Source organism: Myotis myotis, unplaced genomic scaffold (assembly GCF_014108235.1).
Source record: "Myotis myotis isolate mMyoMyo1 unplaced genomic scaffold, mMyoMyo1.p scaffold_m19_p_15, whole genome shotgun sequence".
Lineage (NCBI taxonomy): Eukaryota > Metazoa > Chordata > Mammalia > Chiroptera > Vespertilionidae > Myotis > Myotis myotis.
In genome coordinates this window covers 7,727,633-7,750,359 of record NW_023416319.1, presented here as the reverse complement: position 1 = coordinate 7,750,359, position 22,727 = coordinate 7,727,633, and the positions used below count along the sequence as shown (strand labels likewise).

The window sequence follows — 22,727 nt, the reverse complement described above, 5'->3', positions numbered from 1 at the left end:
GATTTCTGCTAGGCAGTTCTTTCTCCTGGTTTTTCTTATGTGGCTACAGTTATCTGGAAGTTTGATTGGTTTTGTACGGTCCCAGATGCTTCACGCACATGTGCAGTGGTGAAGCTGACTGGTTGAACTAGGGTTCTCAGCTGCAAATTCCTGTTCTACGATGTGCTTGACCTTTCATCCTCCAATAGTATAGGCACGAATTCACTGCATGGGATTCTTAGACTAGAATTGCAGGCAGAGAGCAGAATAGGTCTGCTTCTTGAGACCTAAGCCAGAGTTCCTACCCCATCACTTCCTTCTGTTGCTTTGAGAAAATCTTGATGCCAGACAATGTTCAGAGGGTGGGGAAATCACACTTTTTTTTTTTTTTTAGTGAATGTTGTACATACAGAGATGGTAAACATTTGTGCAAATTATTTTCAGCTCATCTAATTAGTTCTATTTTGTGCAGATTATTTTCAGCTCATATAATTAGTTCAATTTGCTTGTTTGTTCAATGACATAACTTATATATAATATATATGTTCAATGACATATATGAAAGGCTAAGCAACTGTCTGACCATCCGACCGTTAGCTATGATGCGCAATGACCACCAGGGGGCAGATGCTCAGTGCAGGAGCTGACAGGGTGCGGTGACTTGGCAGTGGTAGTTCTCGGGTGATGCACCCCGGGACCAGTTTGGAGGGAGCCCGATTCTGGGGTGCGTCACCCGAGAACCACCCTCTCGCAAGCTGGGACCCCTCGGTGGATGTTGGAGAGCCAGTTTTGGCCTGATACCCGCTGGCCAGGCCGAGGGACCCCACTTGCTGTAGAGACCCCGCTCATTCTGCATATGCCCTTCGATGTGGCCGGCTGGGTAGGGACCATGGGAGGTTGGCTCCAGGGAGTGTCTGGCCCATCTCTCCCAGTCCCACCCCGCTGGCCAACTTCTAATTAATTTTCTTTCAGTGTGCACGAATCCATGCACCGGAGCACTAGTATGTCATAAAATCCACCATTTTGATGTAAAGAATTCAGCAGTTTTTAATATAATCAGTAGGTGTTCAATTATCATCATCATATAATTCCAGAACATTTTAATATCCCCCAAACAAAACCCATCCCTTTTAACAGCCACTACTTTCCCCCTGAGAACCACTAATTAGCTTTTTTTCTTTGTGTATTTGTCTGTTTTGGACATTTCATGTAAATGAAATCTTGTATTTTCTTTGGTGTCTGGTTTCTTTCATTTAACACCTATTTTTAAGGTTCATCAATATTAGAGCATATATCAGTCCTTTACTTATGTCTGTGGTTGAATAATATTCAGTTACCTTACACATGTCCATATGTTCATCAGTTGATAGGTCCTTGGCTTATTTCCACTTTTCTTGCTGTTGTGAATGATGCCACTATGAGCATTTTTAATAAGTTTTATGTGGACATGTTTTATTTGTTTATTTTTGGCATCTACCTAGGTGTGGAAATTTAGGTCATATGATAATCTACATTTAACACTTTGGGGAATTGCCAGGAGGTGTTCCAGACTTCTGCACCATTTTACCTCACCAGCAGAAGTGTATGCATGTTCTAGTTATTCTGTCCTCACCAACACTGGTTAATGTCCATCATTTTGATTATTACCCTCCTAGCAGGTGTGAAGTGGTAACTTGTGCTTTTGAATTTCCTTTTCCTTATGATTAATGATGCCTTTTTCATGTACTTATTAGTTATTCATAGATCTTCTTAGGGAAATGTCTATTAGAACCCTTTGTTCATTCAAACATTTTTTAAATTGAAGAATATTGTTATTTATATATTATAGATACGATCTTAAATATTTTCTCCTGTACTATGACTTGTCTCTTCAATTTCTTGATGGTGTCCTTTGATGCACAAAGTTTTTATTTATTTACTAGAGGCCCCGTGCATGACATTCATGGCCTGGGGGAGGGGGGGTATGGGTCCCGCAGCCCAGCCTGCACCCTCTCATAGTCCGGGACCTCAGGAAGTGGGCCTAAGCTGGCAGGCGGACATCCCCCGAGGGCTCCTTAATGCTGCTGTGGAGGCGAGAAAGGCTCCCGCCACGACTGCTGCGCTCTCCAGCTGTGAGTTAAGCTTCTGGCTGAGTGGCACTCCCCCTGTGGGAGCACACTGACCACCAGGGGGCTGCTCCTCCATTGAGCGTCAGCCCCCTGGTGGTCAGTGCATGTCATAGTGACTGGTTGTTCTCTCATTCGGTCAATTTGCAAATTAGCCTTTTATTATATAGGATTTTGATGTCCATATATCTATATTTTTTTCTGTAGATTGCTTATGCTTTTGGTGTCATATCTAAGAAACTGCTACCTAATCCAAAGTAATGAAGATTTACATCTTTATTTTCTTGTAACTTTTTAAATAATTTTAGCTCTTACTTTAGGCCTTTGACCCATATTTAGTTTAGTGTTACAAATGGTGTTATTATATGGGTTCAGATTCATTCTTTTGCATGTGGACATCAAGTTACTCTAGTACCATTTACTGAAAATACTATTAATGTTCCCCATTTAATGGTCTTGGCACCCTTGTTGAAAGTCAGTTGACCATAGATACATGGGGTTATTTTTGGACCTAATTCTGTTTCAGTGATCTGTATGTCTGTGCATATGCCAATATCACACTGTTTTGTTTACTGTATCTTTGGAGTATGTTTCAAAATGGAGACATGTCAGTCTTTTAGTTTTGTTCTTCTTTTTCAAGATTGTTTTGACTAGTTTGGGTCCTTTGTAATTTAATATGAATTTTAGGCTCTACTTGTCTCTTCCTATAAAAAAAGACTGTTGGAATTTGATAAATATTGCATTAAATTTATAGATCAATTAGAATGAATTGGTATCTTAATACTATTAAATCTTCTAATCCATGAATACAGAATACCTTTACATTAATTTATTTCAACAGTGTTTGTAGTTTTCAACATACAAGTCTTACATTTCTTCAGCTAAATATTTCTAAGTATTTCATTCTTCCCGATGCTATTGTAAATGAAATTGTTTCCTTAATTTGGATTGTATGCCAGAGATTGTCTCCTGAGTCCTGCTTTCTCTGATGGACTGTCTCCTTTTCCTTTGCTACTGTATTAATTACAAGCTATGGCAATGACCGTTTTTTTGTTTGTGTTTTTTTTTTTTTTTCTTTCTGGAAATTTAGCTTGCAGTTAGGTCTAAAACATACCAGCTTTCTGTGTGGTATATTCACTACATAAACATTAGACATCCTTGTATCTCACTTCCCAGCAGCTGTATGGAGGCATACAAGTAATTATGCTTCTTGGTTGGCACATGGCCCAGATCTGCCTTTAGAACATCTCCCTTTTGGAAAGGGACAGTGAGTGCATTATACTAGGGGTCCTATTTCAGTTTCCAGAGGGATCACAGGTTCCTACTTTCTGGGTTTTTTGTGTAGTTGTTACCATACCCAGATATTTGTTGTTTCTGGCAAGTTACCTTATTATTTCAGTGGGAATCTGTGAGGATGAGATGCAGTTGCTACACTTAACCCTCTTATTCAGTAGTTAAAGCATTTGTTTTTGTGATGAAAAAATGTGGCCAGGAGTTTCAGAAAATACCTAAAGCAACCCATCTCTTACTTTGATTTTTCACAGGCAATGCTTTACACATAGTGAGCACTCAATAAGTTTCATTTTTACATGAGTGAATTGGCCTTATTGGTTTCACTTAAAATTTTCTAGGAAACAATACTTTAAACTTCCAAGCACAATGTTAAAAAAATTAAAGTTAACATTGTTCCTGATTATAAAAGTAATATGAATGTATTTTAGAAAGTTGATGGTGCAGAAATATTTACTAAACTAAGATAACCATCATTAACTTTTCCATAGGCATATTTATACCTTTAAAAACAAAATTATGATCATTTTAAACATAATGTTTTGTATCTTTATTTTACTTAATCTGTCATGAACATTTTCCTTTGTTATTAAACTTTCTCTTGTTTTATAATATGATATATGATAATAAAAGTTGAACACTACAACTTTTCTTAATTTCATTAAAAGGATGATGAAGATTATTTAACATTTCCATGATGACTCCATGTCATTTCAGTGCTATGTAACAATAGAGTTATGCCTCTGAAAAATTTTGTAAGATATAGGTATTTGGTTTTTACTCTTTATGTGGGTGTATTTCTTCACTCTGTGTTCACTGATGTTGATGACCTTATGCTGGTCTCTTGGGATTTCCCTCTCATTTCCAAATTTTCCACATAGAAGTATGGTGTTTAATGTCTGGTCTTTTGAGTTATACATCTGATTATGTATTTCTTTCTGCCATTGATTAGCTGTGTGATTGGGGTAGTTGCTTAACCACCCAGGCTTTCTTATCTTAGAAATGGTCCTAGAAATAGTACCTTCTACATAGAATTGTTGTGAGGATTAAAGGTATAATTCATGTATATCACCTAGTATGCTATATGACAATGAGATGGTATTTATAATATTTCAAAATTGATGCAGTATGTAAACTGACCAATCAGAATACACGCCTTTGTCAAACAGTTGAAATCACCTGAACGTTGGCTTTCCTGCCTAAAGTGAGAGAGAGTACAGTTAAATGCTGTCTCAGTTGTAATCATGATGAAAATGATTATGAAGGTGACAATGCGGATGATGTTTTGACAGTTACCAAACTAAGTCAGGCAGCATTACGCTCCAAATAGTCACTAAAGGTGTGAGGTTTCATATATTAACTTTACCTCTCCTCTGAAATGGTTGGATTCTATTACAATATTAATGTGAAAATATAATAAATCTCATATTATGAAAACAAAAAAACTCATGCTTTAAATCTGATTCTGTTACTTCATATTCACATAGATTTTCAATTAGGCTTTGAACCTTTTTTGCCCAAAGAAGCTAAAAATGTATGCAAATTAATTTAAAAGTACTATTTTTGCTAATCTTCCATATATATATACTTGAAGTAAGAACCTATTACCAAACAGTTTTCTATATTAATCGATTCTTCGTTATTATGTGTAAATATAATTAAAGTGAATTTTAACACTTTTAATCAAAGCTGTATTATTCAGACTTTTGTTTATGTAACTTAATAGACAATATTCACATGAATCTTTTGGGAATATGTTTAAAAGTATTCCCTGCTTAGCTATAACTTTTATGTTTCAATTTATCTCTAACTCACACATTTTACAGAGTATAAGGCAACATTTCTAAATAGAATTTATTGTATAATTGTTCTGCATTGACATTTTGAGCCACATATGTTATACATTAAAACAACTTGGGAAATGTTTGTTGGACTTTGCTAATGTTCAGATTTTTAAAAATAAATTCTTTGTCTTTATATAATACTTGGTATTGTTATATAGATATATATATTTTTACTCTTTTCTTTAGCTTGCCAGTGTAATGGACATAGCACTTGCATCAATAATAATGTGTGCGAGCAGTGTAAAAATCTGACCACAGGAAAGCAGTGTCAAGACTGCATGCCAGGTTATTATGGAGATCCTACCAATGGAGGACAGTGTACAGGTAATTAGTTTTTATTTTACTTTAGTGTGTGTGTGTGTGTGTGTGTGTGTTTACTAGAGAAAAGAAAATTGAGAAACACGTCTGTTGTGGAAAATATATTTTTAAAAAAGGAAATTTTTCCATTGTGTCAATATTTTTGCAAAGTAATATATAAAAATTCTGTGATATACTTTAAAAATTTTACTTTTGTTATTTCAAAATGAATTCATGTTCATTATACGATATTTATCAAATACAGACAAGTTAAAAGTGACCTGTAATCTCCCTATTCAAAAGTAATCACTGCTGACAGTTTGTTTTATAATAGTAACTTACCACTTTGACTTGAGCAATAAAATAATTAAGAGTTTGTGTATGCCTTATATCAGGTAAGATTGGTGGGGTGTTTTTGGACATGGTGATAGTATGACATAATGTGTATGAGAACATGTTTGGAATCAATCCTGGGATGAAATCCCACTCTCCCACTATTTAAATGTATGACGGCTCATTAACGCAACCCCTCAGTGCCTCCTTGTCCTCATATGTGAAGGGAGATGATAATACTTCATTGGATTGTTGTAAAGATCAAATGAGGTCATAGGTAATTGAGGCCCATGTAATAGGAATTGAAGCACATTAGGAGAACATTTAAGGATGAGCTGCTATCTTCACATTTTCACTCAGTCCTACTTTTCTCTATTTTCCTCTCTATCCCGCTGCTTCTTTCCTCCTACATTTAACAGAAGTTTTGGTCTTCCCTTAAAAGTTTTCCTGTTATGTTGTGATTTTTTGGTAATCCTTTTTATCTCTAGGTTGATCTTTGTCCCTTAGATTATATATCTACCTTTTCTAAATGGAGATTGCCTATATAGTTCCCACAGAAAGGTCTCAGTTGCTGACTATGAAATAATGAAGAATCTTTAAGGAAAGATTTGGGCCTTATCGTGGTCTAGATACAATTTTTAATACTACCCTCCTATTAAAACTACCTGGACATCTTTTAACAAGTACGGATGTCTGGGTCATTCCCTAAAAGAATGAAATCAGTATCTGGGTTGGGGTTGTAGGGTGATTCTTGGGCATTGGTTCTTTTTAAGGGCTTCTCGAATGACTCTAATTGCACTCAGGGTTAAGAAACATGGGGCATGATGGGCTCATCCTTCCAGTCAATAAAATTGCTCAGACTATAGCATATTAAGAATATCTGTCCACAGCAGACTGTTACAGACACGTTTAATGCCTTAATAAACACACTAGGCTATGACACAGATATTGTCTGAGACTAGAGGCTAATAAAAAGGAAGACTAACTTTCCTTTCTCTCTACTAGGATGGGGGATTTTTTTTCTTATTAAACTCTTCTCACATATTGCAGATTGTTCATAGAAGCAGAAAATTTATAAGCAAATGAATTTGAGCATTTTCTAATATAAAAGTAAGAAGTTTAATTCTCGCAAACTGGGAGCATTGACCTGAATAATCTAGAGATGTAGATAAATGAAAATCACTTGACGTGGAAATCTTGGTTTTATTAGTTATTTTGACAGAACAAAATTAAAAGTTTGCATTTTCTGTGCACACATTATCATCCTGTGTGTCAGAGAAAAGCCAACCTGAGGTTTTATATATTCCAGAGAGAGGCCATTAAATGAACAATTACATAATTACACACAGATATTTAGAATATGGCATAACCATGAAGTTTACCCTTTCGGCAAAGATTCTGCTCAGAATAGCATTCTTATAGAAATTTAATCATATTAAGAAACCAATAAAACCTTTTTAAATCATGCAGAACTGCTTGATTAAAAAGAAACTCCATTGACTAGCTGCTCTGATATTTTTTTAATTTTTTTAAAAAATTCAAATTTTTTATTGTTTAAAGTATTACATATGTCTCTTTTTCCCCCCATTGGCCTCTCCCCACCACTCCTACCCCCCAGCACATGCCCTCATCCCCCAACTGTCTGTGTCCATTTGTTTTGCTTATATGCATGCATACAAGTAAGTCCTTTGGTTGATCTCTTGTTCTCCCTTCTCACCCTCCCCTGACTTCCCTCTGAGGTTTGACAGTCTGTTCAATGCTTCTGTGTCTCTGGATCTATTTTTGTTCATTACATTTCACAAATGAGTAAGATCATGTGATATTTGTCTTTCTCTGACTGGCTTATTTCACTTAGCATAATGCTCTCTAGGTCCATCCATGCTGTTGCAAATGGTAAGAGTTCTTTCTTTTTTACAGGAGCATAGTATTCCATTGTGTAGATGTACCACTGCTTTTTAATCCACTCATCTGCTGATGGACACTTAGGCTGTTTCCAAATCCTAGCTATTGTAAATTGTGCTGCTATGAACATAGGGGTGCATCTATCCTTTCTGATTGGTGTTTCTGATTTCTTGGGATATATTCCTAGAAGTGGGATTACTGGGTCAAATGGGAGTTCCATTTTTAATTTTTGAGGAAACTCCATACTGTTTTCCACAGTGGCTGCACCAGTCTGCATTCCTACCAGCAGTGCATGAGGGTTCCTTTTTCTCCGCATCCTCGCCAGCACTTGTCGTTTGTGGATTTGTTGATGATAGCCATTCTGACAGGTGTGAAGTGCTACCTCATTATCGTTTTGAATTGACTCTCTCACTCTGGTATTTTTAGCCAGGTAGTCCTCCCTCTGTTCTTGTTCTTGAAATCCTTTATTTTCCTTGGTGAAGTCCTCCTGTCAGATGCTCAGTCGCCCTAGGTTTTCTGTACTTGATCTTTTCAAGTTCTTTGATCCTTGGGGTTCTCACAGAAGGAATGATGAGGACAAGAAGAACTGAGGCTGTGCGAACTTTGACACTGACACTGGGTCAGGTATTTCAGGATGACCTTTGCTTATGGCCATTTGAAGATGCAGATGTGACTTTTCCTACTAGATGCCTTTTAAAGGAACTGCTAGAGACACAGTCCTGGAACCTTTGGGGGCTGGGAGACTTTGCCATGGCTGAGCTTAGCCCCTTGCTGACCCATTCCCTTCCTCAAATCCCCCTCCCTGTTTTTGATTGGCACAGACTTCTACTTCCCATCCCAACTTAAAGTCAACTTTGACTTCAACTTTTAACAGTGTTGAATAACCCTTATATCATTTTTTCCCTGTTTATTGTTTAGTTTTGGTTATAAATTGATATTGCAACTTTATATTATAGGGGAACAGAAATACCGTGTGACCACGCAATGGCACTCCTGTGTATGTCTCGGCTGTAAAATTGTCATATAAAATTCACCAAGCAAAAGGCCACTGCATGACGATTTCATAGGTGCTTATTCAGCATAAAAGGATAACCCCACATGCTGACAACAACAGAACAATTTCAACACTGTCATGAAGCATAAATTTTAAACAATTGAATTTAAAATACTTTTGTGCCATTTTAGCCTGAAGTGCAGCACCACAAGGGAGTTCTCTCAAAATGAGCTCACATTAAGAGGTCTTTTAACACAATTTTTTTTTTTTGTCTCAGAAATTATTAGAGCTCCCATACGATGATAATTCTTTCAGAAAACTCTGTATTAACTACTTCCAGTACTGCCTTAAAGGATAAATAAAAGGGTCATCCAAGTTTTAAAGTGTTAATGTACATGATGTTTTTAGTGAAGTTCTGAATACAGGGCAATATTTTTTTTTTTATTGATTAAGGTATTACATATGTGTCCTTATTGCCCCATTGCCCCCCACCCCCCTCCCATGCCCTCACCCCCCTGTTGTCTGTGTCCATTGGTTAGGCCCATATGCATGTATATAAGTCCTTTGGTTGATCTCTCCCCCTTCCCCCCACCCTCCCCTACCTTCCCTCTGAGGTTTGAAGATCTGACCAATGCTTCTCTGTCTCTGGATCTGTTTATGTTCATCAGTTTATGTTGCTCATTATATTCCACAAATGAGTGAGATCATGTGATATTTATCTTTCTCTGACTGGCTTATTTCGCTTAGCATAATGCTCTCCAATTACAAGGCAGTATTAATATGAAACTCTGCAAGTTAACATGAAGAGAGATCATGGAACATTCATTCACTGCTTATGAAGTTGCATGCATGTACCAGTATATCTCCATGTCCATGTCCTGCGATTGCTTGATGATCGTTTTTTTCCTTCCTTGCATTTCTATACCTTGTCATTCATTTCTGTCAGTCTCACACGTTGTGTTTCCATAGTTAATTCTACAATTCTAAAGGAAAAATTATGCTGATTTATTTAAATATTCATAATGAAGAAAAATTCACTTTTATGTAGAAATTTCTTCTAGAAAAAGAAAACAGGTTCTTAAAAATCTACCTAATACGAACTTACTTTTCTGTGTGTAGGGGCATGTGTATTTATATTAATTGTCGATTTTTTAAAATAAATAATCTGAAACAATTAGCAAGAAACTTAGTGTTCACTTTATTTTATTTTATTTTTTAAAATATATTTTATTTAGTTTTTACAGAGAGGGAGGGAGAGGGATAGAGAGTTAGAAACATTGATGAGAGAGAAACATCGATCAGCCGCCTCCCGCACACCTCCTACTGGGGATGTGCCCGCAACCAAGGTACATGCCCTTGACCAGAATCGAACCTGGGCCCTTCAGTTCGCAGGCCGACGCTCTATCCACTGAGCCAAACCGGTCAGGACAATACTTTATACTTTAATCAAAGCCAATGATTCGGCTTATTTTTATATTTGGATGTGAATCAGGGTAAGACCACATTACTTCATTTTTGTCAATAGGATGGCTCAACTGCCCAGCAACACAGTATTTCTCATTAAAGGATTTTAAAAGGGTAGTGAGGTGGTCACCAGAGATAGAATATGTCTCTGGACGGCAGGATGACTTGGAGCCTAGAAATACTAACAGTGGAGAGATCAGATATGTGATAGCACTGGTGTCAGTAAGAGAACATGGGTGACAGTATTTGAATGCTGCTGTCATGATGAAAAGGAGGGGACATGTAGAAACTAGAACCTTCCAATTCTTTGGATATTGGGCACAATTAAGTGTGAGGTGTGTGTCCTAAATGACTGGAGCACTGCTCTTGAACAAGAAATTCAAAGTAAGGAACTGAAATAAGTTCATATGAACCAAATCCACTGTGTTGAACTCTTACATAACTATGTTATGTTTCAATTAGTTATGGAAAGCTAAAATGGGGAATGATTCAGAAGTGTAAAAGGATGATATTGGGGCCAAGTAAATAGACATGCTTTTTTATGCAACATATAACTATATTTTTATTGTTGCAGAAAGAATAGTGGACATAATACATTTATTAAGTGCTGGATATGTGTTAAGTATTTTAAAATACATTCCGTCATTTGATTCTCACATTAATCCTGGGGGCCAGTGTCATTAGTTCCTTTTGCAGGTGAAGTGACTAAGCCGAGAGAGGTTATAAATGCATTTCCCAATGCACATCTCTAGGGATTACGGATGCACATTTTGAAGCCAGTCTGCTTGACTCCAAAGCTCTTGTGCTATTTGAGACCCATTTCACTGAGTAGATATCCCAAGTAGAAGTGGAAAGAAGCCCAAAGAAGAATGAGAAAAATACTCATATCCATATATCCCACGGACTTGAAAGAGTTTCACAAAAATTTTAAATAAGTGACTTTACTTCCCTTTACTTAAAAATAACTTCTATAGTAACCCCTCATTTTTGGATGGCAAGGGAAAATCCATGGTATGAAAATAAGGTAATGAAACCTCCCCTGAAATGTGATGCACATTTGTGATGGAGAATATTCATTTTGGTTTTGACTTTGCAGCTTGTACATGCAGCGGCCATGCAAACATCTGCCACATGCACACAGGAAAATGTTTCTGCACAACCAAAGGGATCAAAGGTGATCAGTGCCAATTGTAAGTAAAAATGATTGTTTGGAACTTTTGTGGGTTGAGTTTGTGCTGAAGAACTAATTTTTGTAGGTTTTCCCCTTTTTAAGTTTAGTGTTGTGCTAGTTAAGTAACCAGTATTATTGTAAGCTATGTTTACTTGGGTTCTATAAATTCTAATAAAAAGTTAAGCCTTTTAAAATGACAGTTTTGTGGAAGCTTTAAAACAGAGTCCATAGACTATGTTTGTATTTTGTATTTCTCTAAAAAGAAGAAACATTCTTATTTTTTTCTGGAAAACTCATATGTAAAATCTGCATTGCCATCTTTATAATTGTCCTTTGTATATCATTAAGTAATTAAAATCCAGTGTTTTTATGCCTTTCTTTCTTTTGAATCTTTTATTATTAATCCTGATATTTGTAATCCTTTAAACCTTTCAAGTGGTTTCTTATACTCATCTTTTCCCCTCTATGTCAGTAGACAGAAACTTTTGTTGTTACTGTACTCCCAGTAGTTTTATGAATGGTTATTGTGCTTTTATAATGTGTTTTCTCAAGATTTATTCCCCTCCCCCAGATAACTTTAAGAAGCAATTGTTTCATATTAACTGAATGTTTTCCCTTTTTATCCTTATTCATCTACTCATATATTAAAAGTGTTTTTATAGTTTTGAATTGTATATATGCAAATACTTGTTTATATTAGATATAAATGCACTATATTTGACACAAACCATAAATGCCAACTATAATATAGTTATAAAACATTAATAAAAGATTTTCCAAAACTATGACTATATAAAATACTATATCCAAAGAAGTCAAACCAAAGAAAATAATTATTTTTTTTTATTGAGAAGAAATATATTTTTAGCTGTAGAATTATCCTAAACATTTCAAGTTAGGTGATTATGCCTTTGACTAGTTACTGAGGTATCATAGGTTTTCAGATTCTGAGAAGATGAGCAGAACCAATTTGAGTTCTTCTCCATCATCTCTAAGCTTAAAAATGAGGCCAGAGCATAAGATTGTAGGGGAGTTCTTAGTAAGGAAGGTGATTTTGGTCTCATTACTGGTGGGATGAAATCAGAGTCCTGTGCTCTAGGAAAGAAGGGTGCCTCAGGCACTTCACAGCTGCCTGTTATAAGCAGAGCCCACATCAGGGGCATGTGGCCTCTGCATTTGCACAGGGCTTCATGCGCCCAAGGGTGTCATGTTTGCTTTAATGTTCTGTTGCCATATTGAACTCTTTTTGTTTTAAATATATTTTTATTAATTTCAGAGAGGCAAGGAGAAGAGGGAGAGAGAGAATCATGGATTGACTGCCTCCTGCACACCTTCTATCGGGGTTTGAGTCTGCAACCAGGGCATGTTCCCTCACTGGGAATCTAACCTGTGACCTCCTGGTTCATAGATTGACACTCAACCACAGAGCCATGCTGGCCAGGCCATATTGAAATTCTGAATAAATTTTTAATAAGAGTCCTGGATTTTCATTTTACACTACTCTTTGATTTCCTCTCAGCCCCCTCTGCCATGAATTATGTAACAGGTCCTGATCATAAGCAACAAGTGTTCTATTTTTGTTCTGAGATCCCATCATGAAGATGAGCACTGACATTTTCAATTTGTACTGCACTTCTGCATCAATGATGTAGCCATCCACAATAATTATTATCTCTGATGCGATGTAGCACTTTAATAACATTATTTTTTCTCCAGATGAGAGAGCAGCATTTTAATTCATTGAACTTATGGGTTTATAAGTTTAGATATACGGAGTTACAGGGGTTGGCATATGTGTGAAATACTAAAAAGTAAATTATATAGTTCTGAATGATGGGATTACATTTACCCTAGTTCTTTATGCATGATTTTTTATAAGCAGAGGGAAAATTGGACTACTGATTTTTAAAGAGTATTTTGTAGATACAATTACATTCATTAATTTTTTGTTTTATTTATTTAGCTTTTGAGTGTGGGACAATGAAAGATAGGGCCATTATTCCCTAAAGCAGTTATTTCCTATAGCGTGCTTACAAAATGCTCTTGTTAGAAAGCAAAGCTAGTTATTCATCTCAGCAAACAATGATTAAATGAGTGCTTGGCACTATTAATGAAGATTAATAACACAGGGTTTTTGCTTAAAGTATTTTTCAAGCTAGCAGTGGAGACACAAGCCAAAATATACTAATTTCGTACATTAGTGATTTGAGATGCTTATCAACCCTTCCCTCCTCTCAGGATTTCTGTTCAGCTTTAAGTATGTAGTCGGACATCACATATTCTTGTGTATTTTTTATAACCTCTCCAAACTGAAATTGGTTCTCCTCCTATTTGTTAATTTGTCCCTTGCATCATTTTTGTATTTGCTTGTATCCTTTATTGCAGTGAAATTCTTTGGGGACCATTGCATCAATAGCACAATCCCAGTGTTCAATAAGTTTTTTAATGAAATGGAATGAAAAAAGGATTGAAGGCGTACTGAAAAGGGAGGGAATAGTTCATCGTCTGGGGATAAGGGAACTTTGAGTAGAGGACATGAGCTGGAACTTGAGGGAGGAGTGCAGTTGTTCTGGGTAGAGAATATAGTAAACAGTGAAGCAAAATCAAGAATGAACATGGTTATAGAATTTCCAGTTTTGCTCAAGGATGTAGAGAGCTGGAAAGAGCTTCACTTCTGCCTTTATAATGAAAGAAATAAAAGCTTGGCAAATGACAAATTTATGAATTTTCATGAGAGCATTGGACGAATTGAGATTACAAGGTAACCAAATGGCTTAAAATCTAAAGAGAAACAAGAGTTCAGAGAGAGATGGGACTTGAGGACTAGCTTATCCAGAATGAAATAACTGGAATCTTAAGAGTTCAGCTGAGGTGGCTAATAAATTAGTGCTCACGTGTGCTCTTAATAGAGGGTGAAGCTCCTGACGGCTACAGAAACGGTGGAGTTGACACCATTTTTAGAGGTTTTATTTTTCCCCATGACACCCACCAGCTGCTCCTGGAAAAATTGAAGAAATTTTTAAGAATGTGTTTCTTATGGTATAAGAGTGTGTTTTGTGGGCGGGGCTTTACTATTGGGATCCAAATGTTCATTTAAAGGGGCACCAAATTATTCACCTGCCAGGATAATGGAAGTTCTCATTCTGGCCCTGGCCTGAAGCAGTGGAAACTCAAAATGGTAACTAAAAACAAATTTAATGAAAATATGAACTCTAGTAGAAATATACGTGTGAAGTAGTATTTTCTATGAATATTGTTTACTTTTGAGGAGCTATTTTTTTCCTCCTTTACCTTTTGTCAGCAATATCTGAGATTTTTACCCATTTTAATCTATTTTTGTTATATATAGCCTTATTTTTGGTTGTGCAGGAAGGCAGAGGATGATAACAATGCCTTTTTCATTTTAGGAAGACCAACGTGTGCCCTCTATAAAAGCAATAATTTTGGTTATTGCAATTTCATTTTATTGTTTTTATAGTGTTCAGTTTTTTTAAACTAAAGTCTTAAGTTTATTATAGTTTCTAATTGTCTTTTATGGTTTCCAATTTTTTAGTCAGTTTTTTAAGCTTGTTCATTATCTCCTTCCATATAAAACAGTTATTTCAAAGCCCGTGTCTTTCCCCAGATAATATCTCAATTCCCATGGCTTTGTTTACATGAGCCTTTGTTTCTGCTGGCTCCTGTTCTTGTTTTATTATCAGTTCCCATCCCTGGTTATTTTTTATTTTAGTCCTGGAAACTGTATTTGCAAAATTTATTTACAGATAGTTTGAGACCTTGACTGGAATCTTTTTCCAAAGGGAATTGAATTCTGCTGTGTGCCTGAGGGCAGGAGTAATATAAGGATGGTTCAAGTTAGAGCTTCAGTCTCTGGGAGGACTTTCTGTGTCCTGACTCCTGAGTTTAGTCCTTGAAGGACTTTCTGTGTCCTGACTCCTGAGTTTAGTCCTTGAAGGACTTTCTGTGTCCTGACTCCTGAGTTTAGTCCTTGAAGGACTTTCTGTGTCCTGACTCCTGAGTTTAGTCTTTGTTGCTTAGCTCACCAGCCTTTGGTGGGCCTAGATAGATGCTAGTTCTTTTTCCTGCGAAATACTATTTCCATCCATAATCAGGGACAAAGGGACCTGCCAATAACCTGGGATCCCATCCTCTGCATCCTGGCTTGGTAATATTTTCGCTTTTTTGCTCTCCAATGCTTTTACACATTAAAAAGTAAAAATCTACTCTTTTTAGTTTTCTTAAACTTACTATTATTGGATTCTGAAATCTATACAGTCTTATAATTTTAGAACCTATACCTCCTAAACTATTTGAGGACTTGTCATATTTTCATGTCTGAATTTTTATTGGTTTTTATGATAAGTTGCCTTGGATATATGGTATCGATATTGATACTGATGTACTTCAATATATTTTTGTTAATATTATATGATCTTATTTTTATGGGTTTCTTTAGAAGAAAAACAAAGGAAAAGCAATTGTTTTATCTTGTGTATAAATTTCATAATTTCTGATAAAAACACAAATGTGTTTATCAGATTCTCAGCTGCTTTAAATAATCTGTCATATTTCAAAATTGTGCAATTAGATATATTCCCTCCTTTTTTAGTTTCTGAGTAGAAAAATTATATCTCATTATAAGGTTTATATTCATATATATTCAAATATTGAAATCTGTAGAAAATTTGAAATGCCATATTTTAACACTTAGAAACATGAATTATATAATTTAAAGTGGAATTTATAATGTAATGTGATCATTCATATAAATGATAATCATTCTTTTAGGTGACATGTAATGACACTATTTACCCTTTCAAACTCCCTACTAAATATTTCAGCCTAAATTTGTTTCCTAAAAAGGCCTGGCTGTTTGCTTAGTTTGCTTAGTGAGAAAAGAGAATGATTATCTCTTTGCTTAGACACAGAAATACTTTGAAGTTGTCTTCTTAATTAAGCCACGCAGAAAACTTCTGAAGGTTTTTAACATTTGTATCTAATCTTTATACAGAAGGATTCGAAAGAGGAAATACATTTTCATGAACGGGCCAAATAATTTCAACAATGTAAAATAAGACTTTTCTGAAAAACAGACTAGAAAGAAATTTTACTTTTGTGTTATTAAACTGTGGTTATTACCGAATAAAACACAGTTTAAAACATTTTTTTATTCTGATAATTTTACATTTATATATAAGGCAAAATTGCCTTAAAAAAGAATTTAGAATTTCCTTTGTTTATAATACTGTTTTCTCTTTTTGTTGAAAATAGTTTTTTGTGAGGTCCTCCATTCTGATACTTTAACTTGCATTTATTTAAGAAGTCTACAGTGAAATTGAAGATTATTACAATCTTGATTTCAGATCACTTTATCTTTTGAAAATCTGTAACGACTGTGCTAAACATTTCAGTATATCAGCTGATTATACTTATAATAGATTAGCTTAAATGGTTTTATCAATTTTTTTCTGCCTGTGGGAAATGAGATGGGAAGATCATTTGTTCGCAAAACACAGCATTGAGTATAAGTGGTACATTTATACATGCATTTATAAATTTATACATTTATTTGAGATTTCATTTATTTCATCCTTTGTAATGAAGGTATGTTTCTATGGACGGTGACTCTGCTATTAGAATGCATTTACTTTACTAGTAAATAAGGTCTTGGATTTTGATTAGAGATGGCAAGTAGACCTGAATTCTTTCGTTCCCTCTTTCTTCTTGTCCTTTTTGAGTGAGTTAAACTTGAGACAAATTTAACTGATTGGACATGGCATTTGTTATGAAAAGGAAAAATGGATTGTTCTTGCCTGCTCTCAGACTTTACTGTGATGATTACCAACTTCCATACCTCCTCTGCGTTTATGAATCAGTGCTCAGATTATGCTATACGCAAGAGCTCTCCCTTCTCCACCATGTATTCAGTATTGCTATGAACACATGCATTCTTATTTCCCTAATGGTTTGTAATTCACTGCTATACTTAACCATTTGGCCCTCAAACTGTCCCAGTTTTGGCCATGGAACGACTTCAAGCTGGCTCTTATGTTTTTGTGACATGCTCCCATCACTTAGTGAACACATTATATCTGTCCTAATTCAAACCTAGAATCATCAGCCCTCCCCTAGCCCTTTTTTGTTTTGTTTTTGTAGAGCTCTGGTACCTTGTAATGGAGAATCACTCATAATAGAGATCAATATCTTTGTACTACGTGCTCTTTGCTGCAAGGTGTACTTACTTAGTGGCCTGTTCAGAAAACAGAGTTAGAGAATAATAATTTATTTACGTACACAAATAAATACACATAAGTGCATACTTCCAATTCCAGTTCATCTCCACAAGGTTCTGTTGGGTCTTTTTCATTTCAGTAATTGTGTCTTCTTTCTCAGTAAATCACTAACTCCCAGTGACATAAACACATTCCTCACTTGCTCAATTTTAAAATATAATGCATTTAAAAATTTGTTCAGAATTGCTTTATCTATGTTATTATTCAATAAGTAAACATACTAATACTAAAAGGATTTTAAAATTTGATTCTAGTTTTCCCTCCTCCCCCTCAAACTGCCGAAGCTGGAAGTATACAGTCAATTTTTTGAGGAACCCCCACACAATTTATTATAGTGCTTGCACCAATTTGCAATCCAACCAACAGTGCACAAGGGTTGCCTTTTCTTTACATCCTGCCAATGTTTGTTGATTTATTGATGATAGTCATTCTGACAGGTGTCAGGTGACATCTCAGTGTGGTTTTAATTTGCACTTATCTGGTATTTAGTGATAGTAAGCATCTTTTCATATATCTGTTGGCCATCTATATGTCCTCTTTGGAGAAATGTCTTCAAATTCTCTGCCCATTTTTCAATTGGATTTTTTGTTCTTTTGGTATTGAGTTGTATGAGTTCTTTATAAAATTTGGATATTAACCCCTTATTGGATGTGTCATTGGCAGACATCTTCTCCCATTCAGTAGGTTCTCTTTTCATTTTGTTGATGGTTTCCTTTGCTGTGCAAAAACTTTTGAGTTTGATGCACTTTTATTTATTTCTTTTTTCTTTTTCTGTTGTTTTTTTCCTTTTTATTAAATTTCTTGGGGTGACACTGATTAACAGAATTATACAGTTTTCAAGTGCATAATTACACAATACATCATCTGTACAAATTTTATTATGTTGAAGGTAAACATGTTATGATAATTTCCAGTTCAATATAATATAATTTGAATAAATGAAATATTATTATTATTATTATACTAGAGGCCCAGTGCATGAAAATTCATGCACTGGAGAGGGGGCGTTCCTTAGCCTGTGCTGCCCCCTCTCACAGTCTGGGAGCCCTCAGGAGCAGGAGGCGACTGGCCATCAGGGTAAGGCAACGCCTCCATCACACCTCTGCTGCTGCCACTGCCAGCAGCGCAAGCCTCTGCCAGCTCTGGTTACCTAAGCCTTGGGACTGCCCTGAGTAGCTGGGCAGCCGACATCCGAGGCTTGCCTGAGCTTTGGGCTGGCCCTGGGGGGTTGAGGGCGGGTCTAGCCCCACTGCGCGGCTGCCACTCACCCCCTCCCCGCCGTGGGGCTGAAAGGACTGGGGGACTCCAGGGGGGCTGAGGGGACTGGGCGCCACCATCTTGTGGATATGGGCGCCTCCATCTTTGTGATGGTCAATGTGCATATTCCCTCTTTATTAGATAGGATTAATTCTTACCTGAGGATATTTTTCCATTGATTTTTAAAGAGTAGAAGAGAGAGGAAGAGACAGAGAGAAACATCCATATGAGTGAAATGCATTGATTGGTTGCCTCCTACAAAAGCCCTGACTAGGGCCTGGGCGGGGAAGGAACCCTGCATCCAAGGTACATGCCCTTGACCAGAATCGAACCTGGGACCCTTAGGTCCACAGGAGGGTGCTCTATCCACTGAGTCAAACTGGCTATTGCTACACTAAATATTAACACAAATGAAAACTATAATTTCCATATTGAAAACTAGGTTTGTAACCAGAGTTCTTAAAGTCAATACATACATCAGTTGTAAAGTACTTAAGTTCCTTACCATTTGTCAAAGCTAGTCATTTTATTTTCATTAATTAATTAATTTACTGAATTTATTGGGGTGGCATTGGTCAGTAAAATTTTGTGAGTCATTTTAGATTGCTAAGGGACTTTGGAAGATAGCTATTTAGGCAAGTAAGATATGCAGGGAATATCATGCATAACAAAAATATTATGTTGAGTATTTTCCTATCCTAAAAGTAGTATTGGGATACCTATTTGCAACAAGGCATGTTTATTTTTGCTACATAAAAAGGAATTTATACCAGTAATGGTATTATAAATTAGTCCTTTAGTCTATGTATATTCTTGGTACAAAGTGATGAAATGTAAGGAGGCAAGCCTAAAGGAAAGACCAATAATAAAGGGACAGTATAGATTCTGAATTGCTTAATTCAGCAATAATGAGTATGATGATTTTCTAAAACTAGAAAACCACTATATCTTCCACATTTTAATTGTAGCATTTTGAGAAGTCACAGAACAGCTAACTTCCTAACTTTAATCTATTTATTCTTTGTTTCACAGAGAATAAAGTTAGTGTTATGTAGGGCTATTTTATTTCTACTTTAATTTTGTAGTTAGTGTAGAAATAGGTTTACTTTTCAACTTATTTTATTTTTTTTGTAGAGCTACAAAAAATAGCGTGGCTGAAAAATACATTCAGCGTGTAAACTGATTATTTAGATTATTATTATCAACTCTTTGGCTGTTCACTAATTAAAATATATGTATGTATTAAAAAGTATTTCTCTATTCTAATTAGCTCTACTAAAAGTGAAGGCATTTTCAGAAGGTCTTTCTCATCTATTAAACTTTTACATGTAATTAAATATTAACTCACTTTATTCAATAACCCTGTTGTATACATTTTATAATAATTTATTTTGGAGGGTGTTCCAGGAAGTAGCGTTATGCAAAATGAAGCACTCTGTTTTGCAATTTTAGAGAGTACCAGAAGTAAGAAAATGATGTGGATTTATAAATTACCACAATTTTCTGCCTCTACCTAAAATGTCCCTATATCTTTATCTAGACTTTCAATTCCTCTTCGTATGATTAATGAAGACTACATATCCCCAAACTCATAATACTTATGCCATCTGCCTTATGGCATCCTCTTTATTCCTCTCGTGTATTTACTTGTTTTCTCCATTTATTTCTTCTCTCATTCATACTCATGTAGAGGCTTTTTACATTCACTATTTTTTGAAGATGTGATTTGAAAACTTCAATTAATTCTATAGTTTTTAAAGGTGTTTTAATGTAGAGTTTAATTACTTTTTTTGTTTAAAATATAGGAGGCTTTTGAATTTTGGTGTTTAATAGTCAATGAGTTTTTTATTCCTACAGATGTGACTCTGAAAACCGCTATGTTGGTAATCCACTTAGAGGAACATGCTATTGTGAGTATTTGTATTTTTTCATTTTTAATGAATTGGTTTGTATTACTAGTTTCAGGTGATTTTTCAGATAACAAAATTCATGTTGTCAGTATTAGGTTACCATTTTTGTTTTTCTCAAATTTGTTAAAACATATATATTGCAAAGAAAAGCAGTCTTTTCGCTTTATTTTCTTAATTTTATTTGGTGCATTTTTTCCCACTCTGAAGAGTAAGATAGCAGTAGATCTTATTCTGGACATGGGACAAAATACAGACCTTGAGCAAACTCAGCTAGATTTTAACTTAATCTTTTCATTATGATCAAATTTTGAATAACTGCAATTTTGATAGATTGTTAGAAGGGAAAATTTTGTTCATTATTAAAAACTGTACTGATTTTGTATTGAAAGACACTTCCATTGGGTCATGAACATATGGTGGATTTGTATTTCATTTTTTAAGAAACATCCAAACTATTTCCCAAATGGTTATACTGTTTTACATTTCCACCAGTAGTATATGAATTTTACTTCCAAATATTTTGATACTTCGAATGGTTAGTGTTTTTCATTTTAGGTATCCTAAAAGGTATCTAATTCTTATATGATTTGCATTTCCCTAATGACTAATGATGTAAGCATTTTTTATGTGATTTTTTTGCCATGTGTATATTTTATTTGGTAAAGTGTGTTTAAGTGCATTTCCCACTTTTAAAAATTGGATTGTCTGTTTTCTTTTATTGAGTTTTCAAGGTACTTTATATATTATAGATGCAAGTTCTTTGTCTGGTATATGATTTGCAAATATTTCCTTGGTTTGAGGCTTGCTTTTTACTCTATTAAGAGTGTTTTTATGAATGACACTTTTAAATTTAGATGTTCTGTTTTTCAGTTTGTTTTTTTGAGAAATCTTAGCATAACCTAAAGTCATAAAGATTTTCCCCTATATTTTCTTGTAAAAATTTTACATTTTAGGTTTTCCATTTAAGTATATACTCCAATTTGAGTTAGTGTTTGTGTATATTTGAAGTAATGAATGAAAATTTCCCCCCAGTACGGACATCAAATTCTCTAGCAAAAAAAAAAAAAAAAAAAAGCTCTAGTGCAATTCATTTATGCACTGTATTTTAGCCAGTGACTTGCTTTTCACCTTTGTTCCTTTGTTAAAAGTAGTTGTCGGCCTCCTGGTGCTTACCACAGGCTGTGTTCTTACACTGACTGTACAGAAATAGGAGGCAGAGTAAACTTACCCCATATTCACCTCAGCTCAGGCTCTTTGCCTGGTCTGTATTGTGAATGGGGAGACATTGAAAAAAAAGTTAGTTGTCAATATATGTGTTTAAGACTATATAAGACTATTTATGTACTTTATATTCTATTCTATTGTATGCCTGTATTACTCTAGCTTTACAATAAGTCTTGAAATCATGTAATATCTATTCACCAATTTTGTACTTTATTTTTATATTTATGTTGGTTGATCCATTTCCTTTATGTTTACATATGAACTTAAGAATCTGCTTGTCATTTTTCATAAAAATGCATTCTAAGATTTGGATTAGGATTGTGTTTAGTTTATAGATCTGTTTGGAGAGAATTGATAATCTTAACTATAGTGAGTCTTCTGATCTATGAACATAGTATATCTCTTTTTCCCCTTATTTTAAATTGTATTCTCAGTAATACTTCACTCTGCAGATTTTTTAAAATTTTTGTCATAATTTATACTAAAATATATTTTTGATGCTGTTGTAAATATTTTTTGGATGTTTCAGTTCTGATTGTGTCTGGTGTATTCACCAATTGATTACAGTGTTGATTTTGTATCTTTCAGCTTTGCTAAACTCACTTACTAATCCTGGTATCACTTTTGTAGATTTTGTCATATTTTATACATAGACAATCATGTA

At 35.1% G+C, this 22,727-nt stretch overlaps 1 protein-coding gene and 1 non-coding gene across 8 annotated transcripts in view; both read left to right on the top strand.

Moving 5' to 3' along the window:
* Window positions 1-22,727, top strand: part of ATRNL1 (attractin like 1) — a 453,022-nt gene that overhangs the window by 116,404 nt on the left and 313,891 nt on the right. For all 7 annotated transcript variants that reach the window (XR_004972105.1, XR_004972106.1, XR_004972107.1 and 4 more), the window contains 3 exons: window positions 5,405-5,542; window positions 11,305-11,398; window positions 20,787-20,839. Coding sequence is in view for 4 of the 7 variants with exons in the window: in XM_036335871.1 (XP_036191764.1) it covers window positions 5,405-5,542; window positions 11,305-11,398; window positions 20,787-20,839 (285 nt within the window). In the remaining 3 variants the exon portion in view is untranslated. The remainder of the gene's footprint in view (window positions 1-5,404; window positions 5,543-11,304; window positions 11,399-20,786; window positions 20,840-22,727) is intronic.
* Window positions 21,996-22,127, top strand: LOC118670366. Its single transcript, XR_004972278.1, has one exon. It is a non-coding gene; the product is annotated as a small nucleolar RNA SNORA51 (small nucleolar RNA).